This window comes from Ciconia boyciana, chromosome 11 (assembly GCF_034638445.1).
Source record: "Ciconia boyciana chromosome 11, ASM3463844v1, whole genome shotgun sequence".
In the NCBI taxonomy this organism is placed as follows: domain Eukaryota; kingdom Metazoa; phylum Chordata; class Aves; order Ciconiiformes; family Ciconiidae; genus Ciconia; species Ciconia boyciana.
The window spans coordinates 2,455,491-2,473,902 of NC_132944.1; the positions used below are offsets into that span (position 1 = coordinate 2,455,491).

The 18,412-nt window shown below is 39.1% G+C and overlaps 1 protein-coding gene across 8 annotated transcripts in view; it reads right to left on the bottom strand.

Moving 5' to 3' along the window:
• SYN2 (synapsin II) overlaps positions 1 to 18,412 on the bottom strand; it is a 225,419-nt gene that overhangs the window by 93,389 nt on the left and 113,618 nt on the right. For all 8 annotated transcript variants that reach the window (XM_072876255.1, XM_072876254.1, XM_072876257.1 and 5 more), the window contains one exon: positions 5,771 to 5,860. In XM_072876255.1, the coding sequence (XP_072732356.1) occupies positions 5,771 to 5,860 (90 nt within the window). The remainder of the gene's footprint in view (positions 1 to 5,770; positions 5,861 to 18,412) is intronic.

Genomic DNA, 18,412 nt, shown 5'->3' on the forward strand with positions numbered 1-18,412 from the left:
ACTACAGAATGTTTTATAGAACTATTTTTTTCTGTATGAAAGTCTTCTGATACAAAAGAATTATTGTACAGTGTATATGTAAAGTATTATAACAATGTGCTATAAAAAAGATTCAAGAATCCCTTTTTATCCTTATCTGTTGAAACAAGTTGAACACTTCTGTGATTAAAACAATCAGTGCTCCATATTCTGTATGTTACTTATGTCATAGCTTTCTTTATCTACAGAGTTGTAACTTTCATTGATAATCAAAATGCTCTTACCCAATTCAATATTCCTATGGACTAGCTATACCTTGTGGAAGGAAAAGCCACATGTTCTAATGCTTCAGCATTTTATGGAACCGACGCAAATAATGACAGGCTAAAACTGCTTACATTTACAGAAACCATGTCCGTCATCACGGCAGCTGCAGTACTTGATAATGCCTCTCTAAATGTGTGACTAGGTCATTGTATTTCAGCACTGTTAAAAGCTTTGGCTTTAGAAACTCATGTAAAAATACATGCGAGAGATACTGAATAACTTGCACTGCAAGTGATTTCTAAAAAGCTCTCAAATATTTGACCGTATGTGATAGTTTAAATTTACACATTAATGATTTTTCATTCATTACATTTCATTCATTACGTTCATCTCATTGCATTCATTCAATACCCATCGTACTCTGTCATAAGGAATTTGGTAACCCATGAACTTAGACTAGAGAAGTGTTACAACGTATTTGCCTTTTAGTTTTTTAGTGTCTTAACTTTTAGGAATTGATACTGTAGTTAGTAACTAATCTCACACATATTTAAGTTTACTAAAGTAATTCAATTCACAGTGGTAAAACTTAAGAAATTGTTTCAGTAAATGCCAAAGTTTAGACAGTCGTCCAACTGCTTGCGTTCTAGAAACTGGATGAGAGCCGTCATGCAGGGTATGAATCTGTAATAGCTGCCATTTCTGACATATTTTACTCTCTCCAATTTTCTCCATTGGGTTTCTTTCACTTCATTCCAATTTTGGTTAGAAATTACTCTCATGTATTCCTCATGTGAGAATTTAGAACAGTTCTGTTCTCGTTTGGTTAGATCAGGTCTATTTAAAGGTTTAACACAAACACTTTACTCATTCCTGCTAACCACAGTGTGACATTTCCAGCCTCTGGGCTCATTAAGAATCAGAGCTGTTACTGTCTACTGCTTCAAGAGTCCAGTTTTCCAAATAGTTCCTGTAGCCTGTTTGCTATAGAGTCCTTATAAAACCATCGGGACTTAAACTTGCAAAGAAGATACGCACTTCTTTAAGTGTATAGGCATCTCTAATCCCATTCAATCCAACGAAGTCGTAGTTTGGACATAACATTCAGCGTGTCCCCTGTATCTTGTCACACCCTAAGATAGGTTGTATCGGATATGTAACGTATACTTGCAAAAAAACCTGTATAAATGATTTTTGTGATATATTCTGTTCCTGTTTCTAATGTTTATTTTGACAATTGCATGAATCCATATTTAAAGGACAGACAACGGCAGCTTTGAAAGCACTCTTGTGAGAATAAATATTCTTATTTACTTTTTTTGTGACTAAACTTACATAATTCCAATGAAGTGCAAATGGTGCAAGGCCAACCGGAAGGCACGCCATTATTCCTTTGAGGAATATATGTCCCTTAATACTCAATGTTTCACTTTCTATTTACTGTAGATCAGTTTTGCTGTTCTAATTTACAATCCTAAATTAAAACACCATATATTTGGGCTGCCAAATGTAAAGCTTAGCTCGTTTTCTGCTTTGCTAAAGACAAACAAAAAATTACCTAACACTAACTTGGACCATAGACTTATTATGGCTACTTGCATAAATGATATAAAAAAGCTACATTTCTTCCAAAAAGGAATTGAGATTGCAGAGGCAATATTGACAATGCTATTTACTGTCAGTGCTGTGCACTTATATTACGTTACAAAAAGACTTAAAAAACAGGCCTTATTTCCTCATGTCAAACCAAAACAACTCCTAGACAAGCCTGCAAGAGCTTAATAACCATACAAAGCCTGAATCAAGCGCATGGCTAATTAATATTCAATCCATGTACAGTGTAGCATTTGTGGCCAAATCCATTTGATGTAACGGTGTCTTTTGAATAGCACTCTGCAGCCAACAGGTATTTTCTGCTTTTTAACTCAACATAGTTGTGTTTCTGTTTTAGTTTTATAGTAATTAGACCTTAAACTCAACTAGCCCAACTCAGATTGCCTTCTTTATGTACCTTGTAAAAATAAATGTTTTCTTTGATATTTATGAACAAACTGTAATATGAATTGTATGCCATAATTAGTTTTTAAAACATTTTATATTTGACCTGCCATAAAATACCCCATACGAGGTGTTTCAAAATTAATGGCCGTCCACTTTGATTTCTGTCTGACCATAAATCTGGCCAAACTTCCCACAATGGGTGGTACAAAGATATTTTTTTTTCTCATCTCAATAAATATGGCAAGAAAAGCTTTACAAAAAACCCTCTCGGAATGAGTTTTTATTTTCCCTGAGATTCAGCACTCATAAAGATTATGAAAAGGATTAACTACAATGTGGCATTCCGAATATGTTATTTTCCTATCGAGATTTTTACTGTAGTGGCATTGATATATTATCAACAGCAGATTATTTTTACAACATTTTATTTTTACTTCTTGAAACTGTGTATGTGTTATATGAAAGGTTAGAGCAGAAATATAGCCTGGTACAACATTTGATTTTAATTTGAAAATTACTCACATGACTTATGACAAAAGTAGGGAAAAGAACAGAGAAGGGAGACTGTACAGGTGAATGGTGGAAAAAAAAGCACCTTGACTATTGCTGCCTTTTTCTCAATGTTCCAGTTAAGTTTTAATTAAATTGTCCGACAATGAAGTTGAAAAAGCCAGGTTTTTTATCATGACAGAGAACACAGGAGGTGGGAATGCAGTGAAATAAAGGGAACTAATTACTGAGGGAAAGGCTGTAGAGATGACTCAACTAGCAATGAGTTCAAAAAGCCTTACAGCGTTTTGTATAGTTTTAATCAGTCTGAGATGAATGTTTCTGTTTCAAAAAGTGTTTCATTAAAGCAGCTCCATTTTTACACAAAAGAATGGCATCTTTGTTTATTTACCTTTTATTGCCGTCTAAAGCCTCAGTACAAATGATCACCATAGCGTGAAAGAAGCAAAAGAAAGAGAAGCCCAACCGTACCTCTGGCACGCTCAGCTGAACACTCAGTGCAGAGATTTGGAGTTTGCCCCTGCTCCCCCCCCCAGCTGGTTTGCACTGGAGGGGAGGGAGAGAGCTCTAGGTTACCATTTGGAGAATAAGAAGGGAAGGAACAAACACAAGAGGAACTACCAAAAATGATTTTAAACTGTAAATACCAAATTCCGTAAAAGTCAGTGCAAATGAGGCCAGCTATTAATAAACAGTGTTTAAAAAACAACAAAATTTAAATAGCATGATATGATTTCAATTCATCGACCAGAAGACTCTGATATTCAGCTCATTTTACAACCCACTCCAGCAATTTGAATAAAATGCTATCTTGTACCATGTTGCCTGATTATTCTTCAAGCCACAAAGTCCCAAATAATGTCTTCAGAAGGAAGAAACAAACAAATGAGCTTCATCACAATCAGGTATTACAGCACCTCTAAACCACGTATGGCAGTGCAATCCCGAAAGGCATTCATTTTCTCTAGATTAACTTTCATTATGTAGAAATATGTAAAAAATTACTCAGGTGTGGAGAACATTAACATTCAAAAGTTCAAACAAAAGACAAATAACTTATCAGTTCAGACGTTAATGAGCAATGTAGAGGAATGAAGGGGGGAAAACCCACTCAAATATTTGTTATACTCTTAAGCAAAATATGCCTTATAAACACATACACATGTTGTCTTGTTTGTGTTCTCTTACTGAATTGGAACTCAATCAGTCGTTCAAGACAGCAGTTTGCAGTTGAACTGGCAGCTGAACTTCTACAGGGTCACACTATGTAAAAATTAAAAGCTAACACATTAACTCTTGTCCCAGAATTATAGGATATTTTCTTTGTTTCTATGTACTGCAATTCAGCAATGCATTAAAAAGCCCCGCTTTTTCAATAAAATCATAGAATATCTTGAGTTGGAAGAGACCCATAAGGATCACCGCGTCCAACTCCCTGCTCCTCGCAGGACCACATGAAACTAAACCATATGACTAAGAGCATCGTCCAGACGCTCCTTGAACCCTGACAGGCTTGGGGCCGTGACCACTTCCCCGGGGAGCCTGAATAATAGCTGATAAAATAATGAAGAAAGAACAATAAATTGTGCGCAGGAAATTATAAATCAGCTTTAATCTTGGCCATTCTCAGGAAAATAGAGAGATATAAAACTTATTACCATTTTAAAAAGCATATTGCGAAACATGAGATGTGGTTCTGCTTCTCCACCTGTTACGAATGAATCCCCAAGGCATAAACCACTTCCTTTGCATAAAAAAAAATAGAAATTTTATAAAGTTGTATACTTTCCTGACAAATCCATCAACAAAAACCCCTTCCATTCTGAAAAGATTTGACTGTCTGGGACAATATCTAGATCTGCTGCTCCGGATCAGTACCATTCTCCTTTGGCTCTACAAAACTTCTGTGTAGCAAATTTACTAAATACGTAACTGTGGTGAAAGCTCTCTTCAGAAGTGTCATATGTGACAAGAGAAGTGGAAACATCTGTGAGTTAGTAGTCCAAAGAAACCAGAGAGAACTGGGAAAGCAGGATGAAGAGCCGTCCCACCACTCTTGCAATGCATCAAAAAATACAGCAGGACTGCACCATACTGTGTTTATTACCAAAAGATGAGACAGACGTGGGAGAAAGAAGACTTCAGAAGAAATCTTAGTCCACTGCTGTCACTGAAGCTTATCTTAGATGCCACCTATGATAACGAAGCACTAGCCAGAGTCTCGAGACAAGACACACAGCAATTACAGCTTGGGGACCCTACATAAACAGCTAACTAACATACTTACCATGACCTTGCAACAGTACTTGAATCACAGCTGTGTGACACACGCTGAATGGATTATATTCTAAAAATAATGGATGCTTCTCTGCTAGTCTATTCAATCAGCAAATAGCCCCCCTCCAGTTTCTCTCAGTGCTGAAAGTACTTCCTCTAGAAAAATATACTCAGGAAAGAATTTCTGTTTAGAAACCACAAGAAAAGTAAGAAAAAATGTCTGCAGCATGACAGGTCATGAGCAATGGCTGTAAGTGTTATTTTTATGAATGCATTTATGTCTGTAAAGGACTGGGAATCAATGTCAGCTCAGGTACATGAAGATCAAAAGTCACAAACACCCTGATTTTAGATGAGTTCAAAGTCCTACACTGACAGGCACATAGCCTTGTGCATCACCCACAAAGATAATAAACACTTTGAACGTATCATAAAGGACTAGGTTGAAAACAAACCATAAAAGTAACTCTTGCACTTTAATAGTTGTTCTGTGTCTTTATAAGCATTTAATCTCTTCAAGATCTGAAGTTGGTTAGCTGAAAAATGACTACCTTCACATCTGAAAATATTCCAGTTAACCATCACAACGCTTTCAAGTGGTCACCCAGTCTCATCCCTCTGAAAGCTTCCAAAATGGCTTTTAAAATAGACCGTAAATGGGGGAAATGAATTGTGTGTTTACAGTTCCTGTTGTACAGAGACAGTAAGTAAATTTAGTATTGGTATTTGCACGTACCATTTCCTTGTGATTAGGATAGAACGTTTGCTCAATTAAAGGGAACTTCTCTGGACCCAAAGCTTTGTAGACAGACACCAGCTGGGCAAACTGTAAAATAAAGCAAAACAAGACAAAAAGCTTAGGAGAGAAACCGCATTCTACCAAAATGATCTCATACTGTCATTTTGCTTCTTGTCTTCTGTGTTTCATAAACTCAGCGAATACACATACACATTGTACACTCTCTCTCTCCTCCTCTCTCACATGCACACCTTTTTAATCCGTCCAAGCTATAACTTCACATGCAGATCAACAAAGAACACCACCTCTACGAGTTAAGCCTTCACATGTACAGAAGACGAAATACACTGGAATGCTGGCTTTCAGATACCTCATAGTCTCTAGATTTTAAGCAGACTTTGTGATAATAAAATAATTATAATTTTGCATTTTCTGCCATCTTTAATCAAAGATCAGACGTATTTCACATTAATTTAGCCTCTGGCACCTCACTGACATTGAAACAGAATTTTGCAAAACTGGAAAACAGAGCAAAGCGATAACTGTGTCATGTGTAACAAGTCAGGTGAAGAACAAACAAGAGAATTTTAATTTCCTAGGCTCTAGCCACGTGCCATAGCCACATGGCCATTCTTCCACAATCAACAAAGTTGTTGATAATTTAAACAGCTACATGTTATTGGCATTTCTATTAATGTTTTCTTTCTGGGCCCCTTCCCCGACATATCCAGTCTACCTATACACTGGACTGTAGTAACTTGACACAGAAAGCAAAACAACATTTAAACACAAGAGGACAAAGAATTCTTTATTAAATAGAAATGTATTTTGGGGTCGTTCTTTCTCTTTAGTGAACAGATCAACTCTTCTGTTGTAACAGTTCAAAAACTAAATCACTCTTGAGCTCACGGCTCAGCAAGTGAGGTTTCTAGGGAGCAAGATGACTTTGGCAGTCAGAAGACCACTATTGTTTCAAGACTGCAAAGCTCTGGCTTGTACATGCCTGTGATGTGTTTAATTGTCATTATGCCAACATGAGACATAAACAACTTAGCACAACAGTTTGAATAGTGGGATTTGCTGGTTACAAACAGGGAAAAAAGCAAAGAACAATAGAACTCTGTCCATAAGGCAGTTTGATCAAATACCTACTCTGTTAATGCAATTTAGGGTGCAGGGATAGTAAAAACTGTTTAAAGGGGAAAAAAATGATGAAAGCTTTGCATCGCATTTCCAGCTGGCATAGAGAATTTGTTTCATTTAGTGGTGTTTACTTAGGTTTGGTAAAACACATATTTCAATTTTGAAGTCCAGTGGAAAATACCTTAATGATGAGTAGTTTTCACCAAACCCTTATGAAATTCTAGTTGGATAGTGTGCTGAACAAAACAGACCTCAAGGAAAGGAAATATTATCACAGCTACCAAAATAAGGTGGTTTGCAAATAGGATTCCTGACAACTTACTATTTGTTTCTGTTCTTATCCAAGATCCAAATCCAAAATTTCATAAGCAAATACTGCATATTAAATACATGATTTTTGCCAAACAATTGTTATGTTAAAATAAATCTATTTACCTATCTTTAAGTAAAAACCTTTAAAAAAAGTCATATGACTATTTCCTGTGATTCTTTCCTTATTTTCTTTTCCATTTTCACGGAAAGCAAGCAAAACACAGTGAGAAACTGACACTATTTGTAGGGGTTGTGGCATTCACTCAAGAGGTAAGAAGGCTCTAATTCAGATTAATACTAGCAAATGTTTGTTTACTTAAAATCAAATAGTATCAACCACAGATAATACACACGTATCACTCTGAAGTACCCTCTAATCTAGTAATGAAGCTATGAAATAGCATGTAGGAAAAGTAGATTTAAATTTCCTGAGGCAGAGGAGAGAAATAACTCAGATTTCCCATAGCTGGGGGGAATGCTTTATCCTTTGCCCCTGCTGGGACACTGCGTCACCTGTGTGTCTACATCTCTTGTCAAACTTTTCTCCCCCAAAAAAGCAACTTGATAAATTCGACCCAAATTCACATAAGATTTTGGCATTGTAATTGTACATTCTTAAACGGCTAGAAATATATCTTATTTTTGCTGATTCCTACTGGGCAATTTATGAAAAAGAATGTCATTGATGTTTTAATGAACTTCTATCAATTTGTAAGTGTGATCTGGACTACACCTTTTTTATATTTGCCTTTTGAGCAGCTGAACCAAACAAACATCAGTTATACAGACTAAAGCAAAAGACCACTTCTGAAAGTCCTGTTGTGTCTGGACAGTTTGGAAGCTATACAGAGCTTACAAATAGGCTGGTTATAGAATACTATGTTGCCTGCTTTTTTACCCAAACCAGGTTTTAAAGGTCTGCGGGAAACTACACTAAGTTTGATTTGACATTTTTTAGACTTTATTAAAAAAATCAAACCAAACCAAAAGACCATATTAATGCTTTGCCTTGATTAGGGTTTTGAAAATATTTTGTTTTACTGGGCTAGCTAATATGACTGCAAATTACACATTTAAAGCACAGTAAAGTTTATCAAATTCTTCCCTAAGCAAGAGCATTGTCTTTTTAGATGATAAACTACTGAATTATTATCTAATCCAATGCTGAATGTTTTCAGATATGGGATGTTCATGAAATAGAGAATACTGGTAGAGCCACTCTATATGTAAATAAAGTATTTTATATGGATGCTGAAAACCCTGGGAGATTTTAACAATTATCTAAAAAAAGAGCTCACAGAGCTTAATATTTCAGCAGGAGTCTTTTCAACATCTTAAAAAAACCAAGAAAGTGGAAAAAAGTTCTTTTAGCTCTTATTTTAGCTAGCTGAATTTAATTCTCATTTCCAAATTTTGCATCTTATTTTCAGCTCAGAGAGAGATATTCTCAGGTATGTGTATTTATGGTTTTCAGATTATTTTTTTAACAGGAAAACAGTGGAATTCTGTAACATTCTTTGTAATGTCAGCTCTTCTCTTTTCTACCAGGGATTAAATGCTTTCACATTTAGGCTATAGATTGTTCCTCCATAAAGGAACAGAGCACCAGCTGTACTTTTTCTCCTCTCCAATGAAGTATGATACAGATAAGAAATACTTAGTCAAAAAAGACACTTACTCCCTTTGATTTCATGTAAAAGCTTTATGGGGTTTCATTACACTGAGAATGGAACACTATAAATTTGACTTCATAGACTGTACTGTAATCAAGCAGCGCACAGTTACAAAAAATCACTCTGCTAACTTAGAATCACAGAATCATAGAATCGTTTAGGTTGGAAAAGACCTTTAAGATCATCGAGTCCAACCATTAACCTAGCACAGCCAAGCCCACCACTAAACCATGTCCCTAAGTGCTGCATCCAAACGTCTTTTAAATACCTCCAGGGATGGTGACTCCACCACTTCCCTGGGCAGCCTGGTCCAATGCTTGACAACCCTTTCGGTGAAGACATTTTTCCAAATCTCCAGTCTAAACCTCCCCTGGCGCAACTTGAGGCCATTTCCTCTTGTCCTATCACTTGTTACCTGGGAGAAGAGACCGACCCCCACCTCTCTACAACCTCCTTTCAGGGAGTTGTAGAGGGCAATAAGGTCTCCCCTCAGCCTCCTTTTCTCCAGGCTGAACAACCCCAGGTCCCTCAGCCGCTCCCCATCAGCCTTGTGCTCCAGACCCTTCCCCAGCTCCGTTGCCCTTCTCTGGACACGCTCCAGCCCCTCAAGGTCTCTCTGGGAGTGAGGGGCCCAACACTGAACACAGCATTTGAGGTGCGGCCTCACCAGTGCAGAGTACAGGGGCACGATCGCTGCCCTAGTCTTGCTGGCCACGCTATTCCTGATACAAGCCAGGATGCCATTGGCCTTCTTGGCCACCTGGGCCCACTGCTGGCTCATATTCAGGCAGCTGTTGACCAACACCCCCAGGTCCTTCTCTGCTGGGCAGCTTTCCAGCCCCTCTTCCCCAAGCCTGTAGCGCTGCATGGGGTTGCTGTGGCCCAAGTGCAGGACCTGGCACTGAGCCTTGTTGAACCTCATACAACTGGCCCCAGCCCATCGATCCAGCCTGTCCAGGTCCCTCTGCAGAGCCTTCCTACCCTCAAGCAGATCAACACTCCCGCACAACTTGGTGTCATCTGCAAACTTACTGAGGGTGCACTCGATCCCCTCATCCAGATCATTGATAAAGATATTAAACAGAACTGGCCCCAGCACAGAGCCCTGGGGAACACTGCTTGTGACCGGCCGCCAACTGGAGTAAACTCCATTCACCACCACTCTTTGGGCCTGGCCACCCAGCCAGATGTTTACCCAGCGAAGAGTACACCCATCCAAGCCACGAGCAGGCAGTTTCTCCAGGAGAATGCTGTGGGAAACCGTGTCAAAGGCTTTACTGAAGTCGAGGGAGACAACATCCACAGCCTTTCCCTCATCCACTAGGCGGGTCACCTTGTCGTAGAAGGAGATCAGGTTGGTCAAGCAGGACCTGCCTTTCCTAAACCCATGCTGACTGGGCCTGATCACCTGGTTGTCCTGTACGTGCTGCGTGATGGCACTCAAGATGATCTGCTCCATAACCTTCCCCAGCACCAAGGTGAGGCTGACAGGCCTGTAGTTCCCCGGATCCTCCTTCTGGCCCTTCTTGTAGATGGGCGTCACATTAGCTAACCTCTGGTCACCTGGGACCTCCCCAGTGAGCCAGGACTGCTGGTAAAGGATGGAAAGGGGCTTGGTGAGCACTTCTGCCAGCTCCCTCAGTACCTGTAGACTTGTGTGTGTCTAAGGGGTGCAGCAGGTCACTAACCATTTCCCCTTGGATTATGGGGGCTTCATTCTGCTCCCCATCCCTGTCTGCCAGCTCAGGGGGCTGCGTACCCAGAGGACAACTGATCTTTCTATTAAAGACTGAATAATGACTTTACTTATCACTTTAGATGAGTTAAAATGTGGTTAATTACATGTATGTCATCCCTGAAATGCTCAGATTTTTCCCTGAACAAACTGCACAAACTTTTTCCTCAAAGATAATTAGATATGATATTTAAAATTAATTACTCCAGGTGGTGCTTTGTGTTACATTTAATCCCAGCAAGCTTCTAATCTCTCGCCACGCTGAAGGATATGTATCATTGTCCATGCCAGGGGAGAATTTCCTGGTAAGATTTTCATGCAACAAACTACTTCACATTTGCCTGTATAGTTGTTCGCTATCAGGGAAGTACCACTGAGCTGTGTATTATAAAACCTTTTCTGTCAGAGATTTTCCCTTTATTGTGAGTATTCATTATCTGTGCTCTTTACAAGTTAAGGCTTGCTTCTACTGACAGTGGAAGAACTCCAACCGGCCATCTAATACTTCATGGTAGCGACTAAAATGATCACAAAATTCTCTGCATAGTCTGTTTCACCAAACCAGACGAGCTGGCATTCTCTAGGACTAGAGAAAGAGGAAAACTTTGATGGGTGAACACTTTTTGAATCCCTCTGTCATAAAAAAATGGTGCTTTTAGCTGAGAATTAATTCATCTTTGACTGCTCTAAGGTGTGGGCACATCTACAGAGTGAAGAAATGTAATGCAATACCAGTTTACTTCTGGATTTCCATATATAAATTTGCCTTTTCCCAAATTTATTAAATGTGTATCAGTGTTTGTGGGTGAAATTACTAAAATAAAATTTCTAAGTTTCTAATATGATCTCAATATTCAGTGTTGCTGCCAGCTTTCTTTGAACATGTATTACTTAAAAGCAGATGATGCAAAACAGTTTAAAAATCGGGTTGTCATGCTGATCAAACATTTAGACAGAGTAAAACCTTCATCCTACTGTATACTTAAATCATTTCTTTGTAAGACTAAGAATTGATGAAAGACAGCTTTCCATGGAAATGCTGTAGAGGTTCCTAGTATTTCTCTGTGAAATGCACACTAGAGTAAAATTATGCCTGAATATGTGTCTCATTACACATGAGCGTGCACGGGGGCCGCAGCAACTGGATTTTCCCTTTCAATATACAAAGGGAAGCTCCCTTCTCCCCATAACGACCTGCAGAGGTCTCTTGGAGGGTCTGTAGGTTAGGAAGCTGAAAGATGAGCTGTTTTACATTATAGGCTGTTTTATGTTACATGTCTATTATAGGAAACTAATAAAGAAGACGACGCATTGACTTTTTTATCCTCTTCAGATAGGACTGTGAAAAATGTCCTGAAGTCCGTTTTTAGGCTGAAATGTCCATTTTTAGGCTGAGGCTCGGAAATGTGGCTGGTCATTCCAGAAAAACATGATTGCCTTGTAAGAGTAAGAGATGTTCAAAAGCACGGACTAAGTGTCATTCGCACAAACATACTGGGGTCCTTGGTGGCCAACAGGTTGAGAGGGTTAGACCCTTCAGAGGGAGAAGAAATTAAGCAGTTGTGTGGAAGGGGCTGGGAGGGTTCATTTGACACGTGTGCTCTGTGGGAGTCAATTTACTTTAATCAAGATTTTTCACTATGCCTGTATTTTAAACACAGTTTCTCTCTTTCTCTTTGTGGGTTTTGATTTTTTTTTTTAATTACTATTACCTAGGTAATAGTAATGGGAAGTATTTGTGTTACTCTTGTTATGCTCTTCATAATATTTGTTCTTTGTTGCGATTGGCCTACATTTCTTCTATTATGCTTTAGTAAACATTAAATACTTTTCCAGAAGGCTGAGTACATGCACTTTTGATTTGCTATTTGATACCTAATACAAGAATCAAGGGAAACAGACTGCTGACTGTAGCTTACGTACCTCTTTCTGTCAGCAGGAGCTGACAGACAACTTAATGAAAGTATTCAAACTTTCAAAGTCAATTCGAAGTTTGACATGGCAACTGAACAATGAAACATTGCCTACAAATCAGTTTGGGCACGTTAACAGAATACAGAAAAGATGGGAACTGACAAAAGAACTTGGTGTTCCTCCAGTAGTTTTCCATGATTACGATGCAAAGCCAAAGACAACACAGTTGGACTCTGAATGGAAAGATAACTTATATGGACCCTGCATCATAATTCAAGTGGTAGTTTTATAACACAGACGACTTGTTTCCTAACCCTTTGGCAGCCCAGCCTCACACGAGAACATGGTGATGATCTCTGCCTCACCAAGCTGAGCTGCAAACCCCCACTGCACCTTTTATTCAAGTCCTGCCGCTTGACCCATCACTCTGGGACGAGCAGCATCTCTTCCTTGCACCTTTGACTGCAGCTGGTATGCCCTCACCTTCTTTATCTCCAGCTCCCTCCTTACCCTCTGGGGTGCTTGTCTGCATCTACTGAGATGGAGCTACTAAGCCTGTGTGGATTGTGCTGACCTTTCCCAGAACCATCGGGTGACTCTGCTCCATGTTACCCAGAATTTCCAAAGGCGTTTATTTGGCTTCTGCACCTCTCCTGCAGCATGAGTACTGCAGCCTGTACTGCCTCCGAGAGGCACATCTCTCGAATTGCTAATCACTGCTGTAATTAACTGCTGGAATATTTTCACGTCAGAATTTTCACATCTGATGAGATATATAAACCATGAAGAATTTCTACAGGATGCAAAAAAAAGCCTTAAATAAAAACTTCATGCCATTGAAAGAACTGTATGCAGAGCTCTTGCTTACAAATTACCAGAGTGCATCCATGAAAGGGGAAAAAAAAAAGTTTTCTACAACAGCTAGAAAAGCAGGATTTAAAAAAAACCAAAAAACAAAACCCAAAAAACAAACAAACAAAAAACCAAACTAGAAGAGGATCACAGTCAGAGACATAAAAACATTTCATCTTGGCTTGCAAAGTTGGGTAGCAAGGCATCTGGGGATGAGAAACACCCTGGCTAATGAAAGAGGCAGTGACAAAATGTGTAAACAGTGAGGAAAGCGAGGTGTAAGGAAGACATGCAGATCAAAACGAAGGAAAAATAGCTATGAGCATAAAAGGTAGAAAACCGATCAAGACATGTTTGTTAGAAAAGAATTCGTGAAAATTAGTACCATGAGGCCGAGATCAAGAAGCCTTCTGGAACTTTTTATTTCAGAATGAAAAGTTACAGAGGAGAAAAAAGAAGTTTATGGAACTGAGTCATTCAAATAAAAGCTGTGAGGACTCCTTCTTGGGTGCACTTGGCAGCAATGAGAATGTGCAGTTTATTCCACTATTATGGGAACATCGAGTTCAGTGTCCTCTTCAAGGAAACATCTGTGCACCTGCTTATTTTAATGGGACTTGGGCATGTGCTCAAGCACTTCTCAAAAGGGTTTGGGGCTCACTACAATAAAAAGAGATTTTACTGTTTTGTGGGATTTTTTAGAGATACTAAGATCCTGAGACTTTCCAGTTAAAACAGTAAGTTTTTATAAAAATACTGGATTCAATGGAACTTCACAGTAGAGGAGGAAATCTATCTACCTTTTAATGCAAATCGGGTTTTTGCCAATACAGCCCTCCCATATTCATTGTTAAGGAGTCTTGTAGTTAATGAAATTTTGTGCAGGTGTTCAGATGGGTCTGTATGAAGTTATCTTCAGAAACAAAGCAGTACTTATGTACTTAACCATTGAAGTAACAAGTAAATCCCATTTTACAGCTAAACACGTGGTTAAAATACTTTTTTTTCCTCTTGAATTGTACATAGATGCGATCACATGCATCTACAACTTTGTTCACAGAATTCAAACTCAGTCAAACTGGGCTTCTTACCTACATGGACCTTTCTGTCGTCCCGAGATGCTTCCCTCATTTCAGCATGATAAGGAAATCTGAAAAACTTTTATTCAAATGATCCACTAGCAAAGCTCAATGGTAGAATGCTGTTCCCCAGACAAGACCAGCCAACACACTCTCTTTTAAGCCCAGCACAGGAAGCCAGAGGACTTCTCTGAGGTGGCCAGCATCCAAACAGTGCAATACTTTATAGCATTTTAAACTGCACCATAAACTAAAGAAGACACTTCACAGAAGAGGTATGCTAGTTACTGCACCTCATAAAAGAAACAAGGACAAGCACGCTTTGCATCCATTTCACATGTGAATGGGAGATAAGAATGGAAGCTAAATATAAAGGAACGAGAGCAAGGAAATCAGACGGCAACAGCAGCACTGGTGGGCGTTCTGAGGATCATGTGGGAGAACAGGACTCGTGTAGAGGGGGAGAGGGGACAGGACAGAGTGGGGATTGCGAGGGAGGGGCCAGCACAATGGGAGGGATTTTCCTGGACGGGCGACAATTCCTTTTTCAGGAAGGGGAGTCTAGCCCCCAGATTCTCCTCATCACTGAGGCACCATGGTCATATATAAAAGAAGCAGATAGAATCTCTACCTAGATTTTGGCTAGAAATAATTATCTTAAGTACTTTAATGGGGAATATAACACACAGGTTTCCTTTTTAATTAAATATTAAGATTGCACAAGAAATCAAGCTTAATTTTCATAATCTGGCCTTCAATTATGGATGTTTGACTTGAGCAAGCACAAAAGAGGGGTTTTGAATTTCAGTACTGTAGTAGGAACAGCAGATAATACAAAGGATATGAACCACAGCTTTACAGTCCTGTTTTTCAGATTAATCCTATAGCCTTTATTTAAATATAGTTTCTTTCCGTAGAAGCTAAGAAATGGTTAAAAGGCTGTTTCAGTTTTCTGCCACTAGAAATGTTGAATGCAGTGAAAGTCTGCAATGGATGTGAAGAGCTCCCACTGCTGCTCTTTAGTGTGGAGAGGAACAGGGCAAAGTGACAACAACCTAGTACAAAACTCAAGAATGCGGTAATAAAATCTGCGTCTACTTTTGCATTAAATTGGCCTCATGGCAGTAAATGCTGGTCAAAGCAAAAAAAAAAAAAAAAAAAATATATACACAGTCAGTTTATATATAAAGTACTTCATAGTTCAAGCAAAGATTGATGAATATAGAGCTGTAAAAATTACTTGCTGTATGGAACAGAAAACAAATCATCACCCCACTGAGGTATATTCATTTTTTAAGAGTCTCTGCTCTTTTCAGGAAATTTCTGTTGAGCTTACATATTTTAGGAAAGCAAAATCATTTAGCAAGACTTTAATATTCCCTTTCTATTGCAAGAATAGATTAACCTTAAAACAGCTCTATAAAGAGGTGCAAAGAGGAAAACACACTGCTAGGTTTAATGTATTTAGATTTCTTTGTTATGCATTTAAATGAATGTTTATGAACTTTGCTCCAATTTCATATTAAAACTTGCTAGTAAATTGTCTTTTGACCAAAAAGCTTAAAATGTTTTACCTTCCTTCTGACAGTTGTGTGAATTTACTTTCAGCTCTCGCACTACAAATCCATCATCGTGTTTTGCTTTAACTGGCAGACTGAGCAAAGAGGCCAAAATCTTCACTGGCTGACAGAGAATTAAACCACAGTTCTTTATGCTCAAGAAAGTTCTGCTCGGATCAGTGCTGGAAGAGCAGCACATGTGGACAGTTTGATCTCTGGCTGCCCTATAGATACACAGATGTCTGCCCTCACTGGGTCTGTAAATCCAATATCCTTCACATGAATATAAGCCACAAAACGGGTTTTAGAAAGACCTCTACCATTCACGTAAATATTTGCAAATAGGCAAATGGAATTTGTTATGGAGATTGCCACACATTATCACATGAAGCTGTTCAAACTTTACCACCCATGCGATTGTGTCCAGTGCCTAAGCAAGCAACTCTTCACTGCTTGAGAAAGAGACGGACAGCACCTGGCTTCCAGTCCCGAAGCGAAGGAAAGGAACCGCTCTTGCTACAGGAGCTTCCTGAAGTACAGGCGTAGGAAAAGGCCATTAAACAACCGGCTTGGGCAGACACTGGCTGCCCAGTGTCCCCGTCATTATCTAGCAAGTAGGTCAATCTTGCCAGAATGGTTGAAATGACAAGAAAGTTCAGTGCAGGCTCCAGGTTTCATCTAAAGAAATATATAAAACTATAGCCACTGACTAAAATACAGGTCTTAACATTTCTAAGATTTATAATGTTAACAGACATTAAATGTGAACGTCCCTAAATGTCTTCCCTACCTGAGTTGAAGCCAGATTGCAGGTATGCATTTTTTAGCCTTGACCTTCAGCAAGATCCCCTCTGGCACACAGAGAAGTGCAATAACCAGCCAAATTCTAGCCCATTGTTCAGCATTATTGTACGCATCTTATTTTTAGTAACAAGCACCGAATTTTCTTATAGTGCAATACATATTCGGTAAGAAATTTATAATTTCTCTAAACCAGGCATGGAATAGCATTGAAAGGTCTCACAGATTTACAGAAATAGGTTTTCAAAGGACTTTTCTTCTTGCACACATTCATTTTATTTGTTATTCATTCTCCAGAAGATACTTTGACACAATATTGAAACTCATCTGTGTGGTTGTGTCTGCCTATTAGCATAGCTTCAATAATGTGTGTCAACAGGAAGCTGGAATGAACAGAGCTCATTTCTTTTATATGCTCCTCCCTGCAGAGTGCCTACAAGATTCCTGCCAGTGCCCCAGTCTGTTGCTCAAGATTATTAAAGTATAGCTCAGAGGAGGAAAAACACAAGAGTGCAACTTCTAACAGCAACACATGAAGGAAGAGAAAACAAGGTGGGGAGAGTACGATAATACCATCAGAAAGCAAGAAAGGGCAGTTAAAACAGACCTTCTGAAGAAAGCAACATAAGAAAAGAGAAATGAAGTGTTCAGTAAGAGTGGAAGGATAAAGACAGGTAAGTAGAAAATCATCTGCAAAAGAAATGAGAAATGCAACGCAAAATACAACACATGAAGGCATAGAATTACCTAAGCTTGGCAAAAGGAGCAAAAAAGAAAGATCTCAACAAACTTGCAAAAAAAGTATTTGGCGCTCTGCTCACAAACTGTAGGAAAAGAAACAAACAAGAACTGTGAGATTTACAATACTACCAAGTTTGACAAAAGGAAAGGCCATAACCAGCCCTCCCTCAGAATGATTGCAGATGAGCAGGGAGATAAATTTTGGCATAACAAAGTGTTCTATGGCACTTCTCTTACATTTAAAACCCTCAATAACAATAAATTCCTACAATGAAGCAAAGTCCCAGTGATCTTTTGAAGATGTTTCAGTACAAGACGGGTTCACATCTGGAGCTCTACGTAAAAAATGCCAGGATCTTTCCGCTGTCTTTAAAATAACACAGATATGTCTGTCTGCTGGGTCTTAATTCCACTCTGCCAGCTTTTGACCAGAACACAGTTCCTATTTTTTTCCTTCATTGCCCACATTACTGAACTGATGTAGCAGTTTGTCGCTACGCCAACAAAGTTTACTTCACTTGAGGCCAAGCCTGCTCAGCACCCGGCTTTCCCATCCACGCAGCGGGAGATGTCTCTTCACCAGCTGTTACAGCTATGCAGCAGCCTGACACGCTACAGTGGGCTTTCCACATCCCCTCCGTGACCACATCATGCCAGTATTTCCAGCTAAATACAGACTCTTCCACCAGCACGGCAACAGCTAATTAAGGTCACAGTGCTCACAAATGTTTTTTGTAGACCCATTATTATGTTGTAGGTTGTGCCTTCTCCTTCACCAGAGTAAATGTGTAATTAATGTATCAGCAGATCCTTGAAGCCTTCTATACCAA